Source organism: Xiphophorus couchianus, chromosome 9 (genome assembly GCF_001444195.1).
Source record: "Xiphophorus couchianus chromosome 9, X_couchianus-1.0, whole genome shotgun sequence".
In the NCBI taxonomy this organism is placed as follows: domain Eukaryota; kingdom Metazoa; phylum Chordata; class Actinopteri; order Cyprinodontiformes; family Poeciliidae; genus Xiphophorus; species Xiphophorus couchianus.
In genome coordinates, this window is record NC_040236.1 from 31,616,229 (window position 1) to 31,629,783 (window position 13,555).

The 13,555-nt window shown below is 34.5% G+C and overlaps 1 protein-coding gene across 2 annotated transcripts in view; it reads left to right on the forward strand.

Moving 5' to 3' along the window:
• LOC114151586 (contactin-associated protein-like 4) overlaps positions 1-13,555 on the forward strand; it is an 87,507-nt gene that overhangs the window by 35,665 nt on the left and 38,287 nt on the right. For both annotated transcript variants that reach the window (XM_028028893.1, XM_028028894.1), the window contains 5 exons: positions 1,835-2,010; positions 4,658-4,804; positions 6,240-6,507; positions 8,990-9,139; positions 12,825-12,996. In XM_028028893.1, coding sequence (XP_027884694.1) covers positions 1,835-2,010; positions 4,658-4,804; positions 6,240-6,507; positions 8,990-9,139; positions 12,825-12,996 — 913 coding nt within the window. The remainder of the gene's footprint in view (positions 1-1,834; positions 2,011-4,657; positions 4,805-6,239; positions 6,508-8,989; positions 9,140-12,824; positions 12,997-13,555) is intronic.

Below are 13,555 nucleotides of genomic sequence, written 5' to 3' on the forward strand. Positions count from 1 at the left end.
TCCTCCACTGACGAACGATGTTAAGTATTGCTGACTAAATTAGGATGGGATCAGAGCAGCGCGTGGGTCCAGCCGCTTGTTAAGTAATTGACTTTCTATTCTGCATTCGCAACATTAAGGACATGCTGCGGTTCCTGGCTGTGCTTTGAAGAAATAAAACCCCTGAATATTAATGCGTAACGGCAACAAAAATCACTTTTATTCTCAACTCAAAGCAACAAAAGCTACAACCAGACCATCCCAGAGGGCATCCACGCAGTGATACTGGAATGATTCTCCCTGAGCTAGTTAGAAAATAAAGTAGAAGACAATGGACTGTGGCTATTACTGACACAATTGCCTGTTCTATTACACTATGTCTTTGGTGATTTATTGGGAGCCTCCAGGAATTTTCTTTGTAAACAGTTGCATAAGAGTTTAAGAGGAGCCCAGAGTCAAACTTGCACTTCATGGTACTTTTCTGCAATAGAGAACAGAGTAAAGTAGGAATATCAGTTATTTTCCCTCTACAGGAAGATTTGGGCGTATTAGCAGCAAATTCACTGCAAAAACGGAAGATTTTACCAAGTAATTCTGGTCTAGTTTCTAGTGAAAATATGTTAACACTTGAAATAAAACAAAATTAACTTATAAGTAGCTTTTCAGCAAGAGAAGCGATTGTTTTAAGTCAATAATGCCTTAATGTTGATAAAAAATTTACTTGTTCCAGTGGCAGATTATTCCACTTAAAACATGGGAAAATGTCTCATGAAATAATCTGAGAAATGGAACTAGAACTTTTTCATCAGTATTAAGGAATTATTTCCTTAAAACAAGCTCTTATTTCTTACTGAAAAGTTAGTTGTAAGTTTTGTCTTATTTCAAGTGTACTAAAATATTTGTTTTATGGGACCAAAATTACTTGGTAAGATTTGGTGTTTTTGCAGTGAAGTGGCGTAGAAAGGTATAAAATGTAAAACAGAAAGGTAATCAGTTGGAAAAATTAACAAGGTTGTAAAAATTTAAAAAAAGAGAGAGAAAAATACTGTACAGTTATTAAAAATAGCATACTCAGCTTGAAAGAAATGTTGAGCTGAGTACGAAGCGGTATTATTTATGGCTGATGTTGTCATTTCTGGAACAGCATGTATCCATGTACATGCAGTTAAAGTTTATTTTTCTCCCTGATGAAATCACACAAACTCTTAATACTTCCATTGAAATTACAATTAAAACTTTTCAACCTTTGGTTACTCTGCTTGGGTTGCTAGGTGACGGGCTGAGCTTGGCAGGGGTTGCTAGGTGACGGACTGAGCTTGGCTGGGGCTGCTAGGTGACGGGCTGGGCTTGGCTGGGGTTGCTAGGTGACCCGCTGAGCTTGGCTGGGGTTGCTAGGTGACGGGCCTGCTGATTTTTGACGTTACATTACACTGGACGTTTTTGAAAAGACTCATTATTCAGACACCAAACATGTATTTAACTAAGTTTATTTATTTATTCTTTGTTCTGGCACATAGTTTTATTTATTTATTTATCTGTTTACTTACTTTCTTTCTCTTGCTCTCTTTTCTACTTCTAACTCATAAGTAACTTTTCAGGAAGTAATTTATTTTGTAGATCAATACCTCTTTTGCTTTTTGTTAGTCTGTTATATTTTATTCACCAATTTATACACAAATTGGTGAATAAAATATATTTAGTCAAATAAAAGTAGTAGTAGACACCCAAATGGAAGTGTAAACGTGTAAAATGTGAATTTTAAGGACTTTGAAAAACAGTTTTTACTGTAGATTGCAGATTCAGTTCTGTATCATTAGTCAGTCTTCTGTTTAACTTGACAACCTTTTCTTTGCAGATGTGAGTTCAGGTTCTGGGGGCAAACTTCTGGTTTCTCTTGGGAGTCTGCTGGACGACCAACACTGGCATCATGTGAAGCTGGAGCGGCTCGGCTCTCACCTCAACCTGACGGTGGATAAAAACATGCAGCAGGTTCAAGTCCCAGCCGAGCTCAGCCACTGGCACATTCACACGGTACGACGCAAAACGATTTACAGTGTAGTTTTAATAGTTTGTGTTGCCACAAAGCTTTTTTCAAAACATAAAAGCTGTTACGACAATCCTCAGACTCTTTAATACGCTTTGATTTGCTAATCTTTGTGTTTGCTGCTTTGTTTCTTAGCACCATAAAACTTATATCGTCCCGCTGAGAGTTTTAAATCATCACTTAACATCTACTATAAAGCTATCATACTGTGTCGTTTCTACCATGAAGCCTGACGTATAAGAAATCCAATTTATATGGCTTTAAATGTGAAGAAATTAGGTCTATTTTCAGATTATCACACCCCTTATTTTAAATACTTGGAATCAACAAAGAATCAATTTAAATCTGAATATTTGTGAGGGTTTAAGGGTTGGATGTAGAAACAGTTCAAAGTTTTTTGTGTGGACAGTATAATTAGTAATTTCAATCCATTTATGAATACAAAATGAGAAAAATTTACAATTTCCTGCTATATTATGACAGAAAAGTTATTTTTACATTTTTCCCACTTTTTTCACTAGTTTCTAAAGGTTGAACTCTCAATAAGTGATCAAACTTGTATTAACTTAGTCGGATCGGTTGATAGATTTTTTTATTTATTCAGTCAATCATCAACTTAAACTGAATTACCTCTTTATAAATTGTTACAATATATAAAATAAACTTATCACTTCTTATATGTAAACCAGTAAACTAGAAACACAACAGGAAAGAAAACAATCCAAAACCAAAAGATACAACAAGTTGTCTATGCTAAAAAACGTCAAATATTTTCTTTTGCATCAATTTGTTGAAAACTTTCCTAAATTCATGCTTTCATCATTCCATAATTTAATCATCTCTTTTTCAGCTTTTTGTTTTGTAAATGTATAAATGTGTTGCAAATCATATTTGGATTTCTACAATCTTTGAATCCTAGTTTTAACTATTTTGTAATAAACAAAATCATACATTTTTTTGGTAAATTTTACAATTTGGATAAACGGTGGATTTGCATGTTGATAGTAACCAGACTTATTAATAACTCGTATAAAAACATCTCGAAAAGCATTAGAAATGTTAAAGTGAATAAAAATTAATTAGTGCAGACAGAGCTTCTGCATAATGTGAGATTAAACATTACTGGATAATTTCAGTAACATTTATGGTAAATTTACTTAGTTTTCTTCAAGGCATCTTTATGTTTTAATATTGCAACGTTAAGTCACGAAAGTCACGCAACAAAAACAGTTAGAGATTAAACTTCATATGACATCATCAGAAAAGTCAAAGTGACATTTACTTAAAGTCACATCATCTATATAAGAACCTAATTATGTTAATGCAAGCCACACATGAAAATAAATAAAAATGGTAAGTGCTGATTAATATTAATGAGAATTATTTTTTTATCTAAGTATTGAAACTGGACTTTGGGTCACAGAAATCTTTTGAATGATGTTCCTGGTAAACATCAAGCCATAGTATAGAGGTCAGTGATTGTTTCATATTAAGGACGAAGCAGAAAAAGCAGCAGCTGTTGCATCGCAGATGGTGTTAAAGTATAGAAACACAGTTTTCATTATGTTTGATAGCCAGTCAGATTTGCCCCTGCTTGTCACCTACATTATGCATTTTGTATAAGCTCACCATTAACATCTGACGGCGTCCGCAGCCAACGCTTTAAACAAACAGAACCGGCAAAGACTTCATTACATCCAAACAGAGAGAAACTGAAACCAAGTGTGTTTCTGTCATTACTCGGTTTTTTCACATGTAAAGCAGGAAAATAATTGTAATAAGTCAAAAGTCAACTCTGCAATTAGCAAGCAACTACTGCCTCACATAAAACCACCTAAGAGTTTGTTGCACCTGAAAGTGCATTTAATTTTGCAGAAAAATTGACACTTTGTAGCAATAAATCAGTTAATTGCATGATAAATTAAAAAGAGGTCCATCATTTCCATGTGGACAACAATCGTCAGAGATATTCTCCCTCTTTTGGTATTGTTGAAGAGCAGCCATTTTGAATAATGTAGTCAGTTTGCACTACCTGCCTCTTTTGCCTGTTTTCCCCGTCAAACCTGAATCATTAATATTTGAAAAGCTATTTTAGTTTTCATTTATTATTTTGGATATTTAAAATGTTTTCTAGTTCTACTGTTAAACATTATTTAGAAATTAAAGGGTTTTTTTCTTATCTTTGAGAGGGTGCATTTGCATTGATATGCCATTATTATTGTAGTAGTGAAATGAAAATAGACTCAAAATGACAGTATTATTGTTTATCGCAACAATTTCTGGGACAATTTATCATCCAGGGAAATTTGTTATTGTGACAGGCGTAGCAGCAACAAAAAAGAGGAAAAAAATAGTTTAAGACCTATTATTAGTGGTCTTAAACCTTTAATGTGTAGCATGTATTGTAGCATTACATTTCTTTCAGTAAAATATTTGCTTTGTTGGAAATAAGTCAAACCAAAACTGTCCATCTGATGAAAATAAGTCAGATAAAATCCACCTGAACTGATGGGAAATGTATTTATTTTTTGTTTGTCTCAATAATATTTTTTCTAATGCTCGACTTCAATATATTCCACATAAAATTTATAAAACTGAGTAACATTTTGTACGTTTTTGAATGTTTTTTTTCAGCTTAGTGTGGCAGCTGTCCAGAGCCACGGACTCCAAACTCCAATCCTGCCCAACAGGAACTTCCATGGATGCCTGGAAAACCTTTTATACAACGACCTTAATTTGATCAAACTGGCCAAACAGAACAGCCCACAGGTCGCTGCACTGGTAAGTTACTCTGTTGGCTTTAACATCGGTTTAATCTTCTATTTATATTGTTCAGATGGCTACACTTCCATGATAATACTTTTTTATGATTTCCTATTTAGAAATGACCTAACTCTCATTGGAATAAACACAAATATAGTGTTTTATTTTCAGATTTCCTTCAAAAGTTATGAAATTGCACATCTTTGCAAATTAAATAATGTAATAATTAATAACATTAAAATCCTAAAAGCAGCCAGATCCATTGAAAACATTTAGGGGTGAAAATATTTGTTACACTTCCAGACTAAGCCAACTGTAAACTGAAAATTATTTGACTTGTGTGTTATGTTATGTAATGTAATGTATGGATCAAAATGCTCAGAAAATCGTATTATGGATTTATCTGTACTTAAATTACAAATCCCCAAGCATTTTTATTCACTACGTTTAGTGCAAGAAAAAACAAACACCTGAAGTCAATCAAAGTAGTTTATTATTTAACATTATTCATTGTAAATCCAAACTTTTAAAACTATTTTGTTTTGTGTGTTTTTAATAAAAAGGACATTTCGTTTTTAAATCGTTCTAGGATTCTGTTATGAGAACAGGATTTCAAAACCCTTGTTATGGTTTGCTAAGTTTAATAAATTAAATACAATTTTACATTTCATTTTAAAAAAATTATGAAATGTAGTTCTACTTATTACAAAAGTCTAAAAAGATGTAATTTTTTACTTTTTTTCATTATAATAAAATGATGTTGGTAATAATTTTACCCTGATTAGAAATAAAATGTTCAATAAACATATTCTTAAGCTGCAGTTGGGGCCACAAAAGATGAGTACAAGGACCAAAGTCGGCCCTTGGGCCACAGCTTGGACACCCCTGGTTTGGTGTGATCTGTTTTTTTTTTTTTTTTTTACCTGAAATCACGATCTGAAACTCTGGACTAGCTTAACTGTATCTGCCACCATCTTTCATTTTTATGCTAATGGTCAGAGCCATGAACATCATCATCATGATTATTATTTAGTTTTTTTTATTTATACTCACCATCATCATCAGCGTCTTTAATGTCATCATATTCTCCTTCATTATCGTCGAAGCCCAAAGCAAAGGAAGGAGCAAAGAAGGAACCAAAACAGGCAGAAGTTTATGACTTATTCTAGATATGATATCTAAAATTAATTTTTAAAGCATTTTAAAGCGCCTCAGGGATGTCTCTCTGGTTTCTGTAATAGTTTATGGAGATTTAGGACACAATGTTTCCTGAGATTTGTGCATAACCTTCATGTTTTTAATTGACGCTAATGTCAATATGGCGGTACAGGTGTCATTTCTCCGAGATGAGACCTCTGTGACATGCAGTCAGACTGATTACGCTGCTGCGGCTGATGAATATTTATGTTTGTCATCTGCTTCATAGTCGTTTCCCCTTCTCTTCTTTCTGCAGGGCAACATGACCTTTTCTTGCAGCGAGCCAGTTTTTGTTGCCGTGACGTTCACTGACTCTCACAGCTTCCTCCAGCTGCCTGTGCTGACATCATGGCTGTCAGGGGTCGTTTCCATAGCGCTACAGTTCAGGACGTGGAACAAGGCAGGGCTGCTGCTGACCTTTGACCTCCAGCAGCAGGAAGGCTCAGTCTTCGTGTATGTCAGTGAAGCCAGGCTTCGCCTTCAGATCAGTAAAGAGGGAAATACTCTCCTGGAGCTCAGCACCGGTAAGTCAGGATCCTGTCAGCTTCATTTGGCTTCAATGTCAGGTAAACTACAAACAAACTGAGGGAATTTTCATGGTAGTTTATTTCCAATGACCAAAAAGTTGCACAAATTGGAATTACGGAAATAAACTCACTTGATTAAAAACACACCAGTTTTGGAGAAATTCACGTTTTTCAATAAAAACTTTTGCTCTTAGATTGAATTAAAATTTGTGTATTTTGCAAAACTCCAATGTAAACAATTTATTTTATTTTTTTGCATCACACGAGACACGTGATCAACAATCGTACATTACTACTGGCAGAAAAGACGAAAAATTGCGCAAATTGAAATTATGAAAATAAACTTGCTTAATGGAAACACGAACATTTTGGGGAAAAAAACACCTGACGTTTTTAGATGAAACGTTTTTCTTTTAGGATGAGGTGGGTTTTCAGCTGTATCGAAATTAATTTGTTTCATGAAAAATGGAAAAAATTTTCTGCATCAGATTAGTCACATGATCAACAACCGGATGTTACTACTGCTAGAAACGACAAAGAAGATGACAGGAAGTAACAGGACGATGACTGTGCATTGTTTTTCAGTGACTCATTGTGTGAACAAACTTATTCACATGTGATTTTAAGTATCTTATTTAATGGAAACACCACAATTACGAAATTTTATTTTTTCAACACTAGTGGACAAAGTTTTTCGCATAGTTGCAATGAAAACGCAGCTACTGATCTCAAAATTGTACAAATTGGAAATACAAAAATAAATTTGCTTTATGGTAACACAATAATTTAGAAAAATGACTGTTTTCTTTATAAGAGCCTTTCCCGCTGCATCAAAAATAGTGTGTTTTCAAATGATGTTACTGCTGGTGGAAATGACAAAGAACAAGACAGGAAGTAGCAGGACGACAATGTTTTTTAATGGAAACACTGCAATTGTAAAAGAGGTTTTTTTTTCAACATTAGCGTCATATCAACAAAGTTTTGCGCTCGAACAACAGATACAACAAATAAAATCAGTTATGAAGTTGTTGTTAGAAAACCTGTCCATCAAAATAAGCACTAGCTGAGACTAAAACACCAGACTGAAGATTTTTATCATCAAGTTTTTGATAGAAAAAGAAAAATGAGAAATTATGTAACCTGTAATTATTGACCTTGTTTTAATCTTTCATGCCATTAATTAATTTATTGCTTGTTGAGAAAGGAGTATGTGAACTAGAAAAATTGCTGTTCCTAGCGAAACAGCCATGAGAATGCATATTTGCAGAATGATTGCTGCAGGAAATGCAAGAAAAAGCAGAACAAAGCATAAGAACCTGAAATATTTGAAATAGTTGGAAACTAGAACATAGCAAAAGAAATAGTATAAATTAGCAGAAGCAGAAATTAGTATAAAACCTGAAATAGTTGAAAAGTAAAACAGCAAAAAAAACACAAATTAGCAGAAGAAGCAGAACATTTTGATATATGAATTGCTAAAATTGATTAAAGTTTGCTGAAGACCTTTGTAGACAGTAAAACCAGTAAAACCAGTAAGGCATGTACAGAAAGGTAGACAAGCAGAATGCTGACGCACAGATAGAAACAGATCACAACAGAGAAATACACTGAAGGAGTAGGAGAAGGTGTGACATGTCTGAACTCCAGAAGAGTTTGACAGAAAACAGTAAGACCCGTAGCAATGATAGTAATAGTTCCTTAAAGTAGACATGTGTGGCTACATTTTAAAGCATAAGTTATTCCTGTACAGTTAAATATGTATAAACAGCATCATTTTGTTTGTCAAAAAGCATGAAAAGTTCAAAAATCGTCACTAGAGTGTACACTATAACATTCCACCATAGGATGACATCGTAAACCTGAACACCATCAAAAATCTGCATAAAACTTAAATCGCAAATGTGGAAAAACCGTAAGAGATATCAAATAGCCGAGACATCTGAATATAGTTTAAAGTCTTGTGACTTGTTTAAAAGTTGAATGGAGTTTCTAAGTTGGAGTAGGCAGAAGTAGTAAGCTGTGGAAAAAGCAGAAGATTTTAGCAGAATTTTGTGGAATTTTGTAGAATTTCAATGTTTTTCAATGGGGCTGGAATTTGCACAAAAGCACAAATATTTCAAAAAGTAAAATAGTGAAGTTTAGCAAAAGACACAGCAATAATGTCCAGAAAAAGCAGAACGTTTCGATATATGAATTAGCACAATTAGTTGAAGTTAGTAGAAGTAGTTAACAACCATGTATGAGACTCGGAGGTTAGTATGAAACTCTAAGTTACAGTTTATCAGTAATTCATTCTCACTGATTAATACTAAGAGAGTTGCTTATAACCAAACAGCCAAGTGAAAATAGGTTGCAGCTTATTGAGTAAAAAGCTAAATTAAACAGGAATGTGACTGTTGTGGATGAAGATCTAGTGCAGAAGTTTGACTTGTTGCTGTAAACGAAGCGTTGCTGTTTCTGTCTGGGTGCGTACGTTCAGGTGCGGGTCTGAATGACGGCCAGTGGCATTCTGTGGAGCTGAACTCGATGGAAAACCGTCTGAGCATCACGGTGGACCGAGACGAAGGAGCCACGGCTCACACCAGCATCCCTCTTCTTCCGGAGGCAGACAGTCAGCTCTTCTTTGGCGGTCAGAGCAAAAACATCACAGATCTGATTAATGTTTGGTATTTAATGCATTTTACAGGCTGGAAGAGACTAAAAAAATCTGTTTTATGTTTTATACAGAAGTATTTCAGTGTGAAAGATGGTAAAACTGCTGACACTGGTTAAAATGTAAGCCTGTACTGCAGACACAATTATCTTTTATAGGTTGGAGTGAGTCAGGCTTTACGCAATTTCTTTTTCTCTTTTTTGCTCCTAATTTAATGCATCACACTCCAGCATACTTTCTTTATTCCTTCTCATTAAAATAACAACTTCTCCTACTTTTGTTTACTGAGGTAACAAAAGTCAAAATTAAAACTGAAAAAAACATGTTTTATCTGTTTTGATGCAGATTAATTAATTAATGTTGATAGCAGAGCCAAAACCGAGATAAACTCTATCAGAAAGACGTTTTTGCACAGCGGCGACTTAAAACATGAAAATCTACAGATGATGTTGTGCTGCTTTTTCTTGTGATGCAATTATTGGGTTAAACCATTTTCCATTTACTATTCCCTTTAGTTAGGACGTTTTTGTAGCACATTAAGTCACTGCACATATCCCCTTATGAGAAAATTGCTGAGCAAAATGTTGCACACTAAATAACAAGTCAGTGTTTTGCAAGGTCTTGCTAGTTATGCTAGCTTGACTATGACAACCTTAACATGTAAATGTGGTGTGGAATTTGGTGTGTTTCGTTTCAAACACAGTTACAAAATAAAAATAAAAAAGGCGACCTGGACATCAACTCTGACAGATCACCAGTAGAGCAGATGTTTAAATTAGCTAATCCACCACCGCTGTGCTAGCTTAGCTATTAGCAGCGTTAGCTAAGCTACCACAGCGATCACTTATTAATAATTGCAAAAATGAAGCTGTTCTTTGTGTGGGAAATGTTTGAGTGCTTTCTTGATAAATAGGTACAGTGGCGTTGTTGTCAGTTGCTATAGCAACAGGTCTGTGTGTAGCATAGCCGACACAGCGAGTGAGGGAAAAAAGTGTATTTCAGTTATTCTTTAACATTTTTTCTGTCTTATTTTTACATTGCTGAGGAGCGAAGCACAAAATTAATAATACCTTCATCTCCGGGTTTCATTTAGTTAACAGAGTTGTTCTACCGCGGTTATGGATAACATGTAAAAGAATCAGCTTTTTGCCCTCCAGCGTTGTGCCCATCTGCCAGATTTCATGATGTGAACAATAACATGCGACGGATCCATACTGTAAGACTGCACTTCATTCTTTCCACTGAATTAATGATTACTGAACATTAAATTAATGTTTTACACACCTTTACGAATGAGTGCAGCAGTTTCGGAGGGGAGAATGAGACTCTAAGTTACAGTTTATCAATATTTATTTGATAGTGTAGACAGCCAAATGGATAATAATAATGTACTTTAAGTGTTAAACAGTTATTGATTAACCTGGGAGGAGTTCCAATTATTTACAGCTGGTAAATATGCTGTATGTGTTTGTACCATCATTTAACTCATAAATCGTAAATGAAGAGGTATTTACTTTCCACCTAACTCAGTGTAACATGTCTCTTTGAAATTTGCCATTTTTCTCTTTCTATGTTTCTAATATTGAAAGTGACACAGAGCAGTGTGTCATCTTATTCACTTCTTCTTCTTCTTCTTCTGTTTTCACGAGCTGAACTGTGTTCCTGACAGCCCGTCTTTAACTGGAGCAGCGCAGAGCCTGCAGCGAAGTCGCTGTATTTGGCCACTCTGTGTCATCATCCAGGATAAACCTAAAGCGTAAATCTCTGAAGGATAATACACGTAGCTTTTTTTTTTTCACACAGGATAAGACTCTTCTTGTGCCTGGAGGCAGAGAGGACTCTAATGAAAAAACACATCCCACAGGCAGAGATAATAGGAAAGGTGTTTGAGGGAAACCAGCTAATAAAATAAGACAGTTATTCATGAAGTGCTTGCATAATTTGAATTAAACACAACAGAGAGAGAAAAATATCGGTTTGATTTTACACTTTTTTGTAGAGGATCCTCAAAAGACAACAAACAATCCTCGAAATGCAAGAGATCCATCACAAATAGTCTCTTCTAGGCTGAAGCGACATTTTGGTGATTTTAAAGTTGGAAGAAGATTCCAGGGTTGCTGACATGTCAGAGTTTTTGTACCAGCTCTCTCTGCAGATGCTTGACATGGCAATTAAATGGATTTTCAGGCAGCAGGATAAAGTCTAAACTTGTTCAGGAACACAAAATATACAATTTATGATCAGAAATCACACTGCAACAAAGATGTAACAGTTTAGCTTTCACCTTATGATGTTGCTTTCTGGGGATTTTACTGTGCATCTGTTTGCTTTGCACTTTTTAACGTTATGACCACAAACATCAATGTGTCTTACTTTGGTTTTATGTGACACTTTTATTTGTCAAAGTAGAAAAAAAGCTGATCTTTCTCAAAGATATGAGTATAGTTCTGCAATTCAGAAAATAGCTGCATTTCCATTAACCGTAATATCCAGGAGTGAGATTACAAAAATAAATTTGCTTTATGGAAACACGCCAGTTTCGAAAAAATTCAAGGTTTTTGTGAAAACATTTTTACCCAAGGATAAGGGGAGTTTTCAGCCATATTGAAATTGGTTTGTTTTACAAAACTGCAATGGATTTTTTTTTCATACAACTGGATGTTACTACTGGAGGAAACGACAAAGAAGATGACAGGAAGTGGTAGGAGGATGATGGCGCAGCGTGTTTCTTTAATGACTTATTGCATGAAAAAACTTATTCACATGTGATTTTAATCGTATTTCTTATTTAATGGAAACACCACAATTGTGAAATTATATTTTTTTGACATTTGCAGAATATCATCAAAGTTTTGAGCAAAATTGTAATGGAAACCCAGCTGGTAAAACAAGATTATAATTTGCTGAAATTGCAAAGGGAGGTAATGGCTAAGCTAGTAACACGCCATTTTTTGATAAAGATTTATTTAAATAAATAGATTTTGCAAAAGTGCAATGGAAACATTTTTTTCGCATTAAGAGCCACTTGATCAACAACCAGATGTAGTGAAGCTTTCACATTCAGTGGTTACTGCGTTTCCATTACAAATGTTTGCAAAACTTTGCCAACATTTCATTAATGTCGAAAAACACAATTTTGGAATTGCGGTGTTTCCAATTAATGCAATCAAAATCCCACGTGAATAAGTGTCTTCATATGAGAATTTGTTAAAAACCTCATCCTCCAACTACTTCCTGTTGTGTTCTTTGTCATGGTTTGCACCAGTGGTAACATCCGGTTGTAGAAAAAGTGTTTCTTTGCAGTTTTGCGAAATAAACCAATGTTGAACAGAGCCCAAAAAAACCCCACCTCATCCTACTTTCAGAACTTTTTATCACAAAACAACAGTTTTGTTTGAAACTGTTATCATGAGGCAAATTTAATTGTGAAATTTCTAATTGTTCAATTATATGACCAATAGAAACGCAGCTAAAGGCTCAATATTTACTTTTTTGGCTACACAAGAGTTCATATCAGAAATATTCATTTTTTTCAATCAGAAACTACAAAGTTAGTTTGACCTCTTTGTTAATAAACACTACAAATCATCACTATTTTATGCCTTTTTTCCTGCTTACTTGTTTCTCTTACCATCCAGCTCATTTGTGTTTGTGCCTTCAGGCTGTCCTGCTCAGAGAGGCGGGCTGAGCTGCAGAAACCCGATTCAGGGGTTCCAGGGATGCATGAGTCTCTTGAAGTTGGACGGCCAAACGGTCGATTTGATAAAAGTGCAGGAAAGACGGCTGGGAAACTACGGCGACCTGAAGATTGATATGTGTGGCATCATTGACAGGTTTGTAAAGCTAAAGTTTGAACAGTTTTCCCTGTGCTGATTCCAGATGAACACGCTGCAAAAACACAAAATATGACCAAGTACTTTTTTGTTTAGTTACTAGTATAAATATCTTAGTGTGCACTTAAAAAAGAGAATGGAGCTCCAACCTAAAAAAATTAATTTGTAATCAGGTTAAGTTGGTTAAACTTTTTTTATTTGCTTTTATTTAACATGACAACTTAAACTTAACTTGGATAAACTTAATTTTTAAAGGACTGCACTGCAAAAATGCAAAATCTTTCCAAGTATGTCTTATTGTACTTTAAATACAAAACTAACTTACAAATAACATTTCAGCTAGATGTAAGAACTTGTTTTAGGTTGATAATTTCTTTATATTGATTTTAAAAAGTACTACACTGCAAAAACACAAAGTTTTAAAAACTCTTTTTAAAAGTTTTTAAAAGTTTTCACGATTATTTTGTTTAATTTCTGGTGCAAATATCTTATTACACTTAGAATAAAACAAAACTAACTTACAAGTTAAGTCTTCAGCAAAATATAAGAGCTTGTTGCC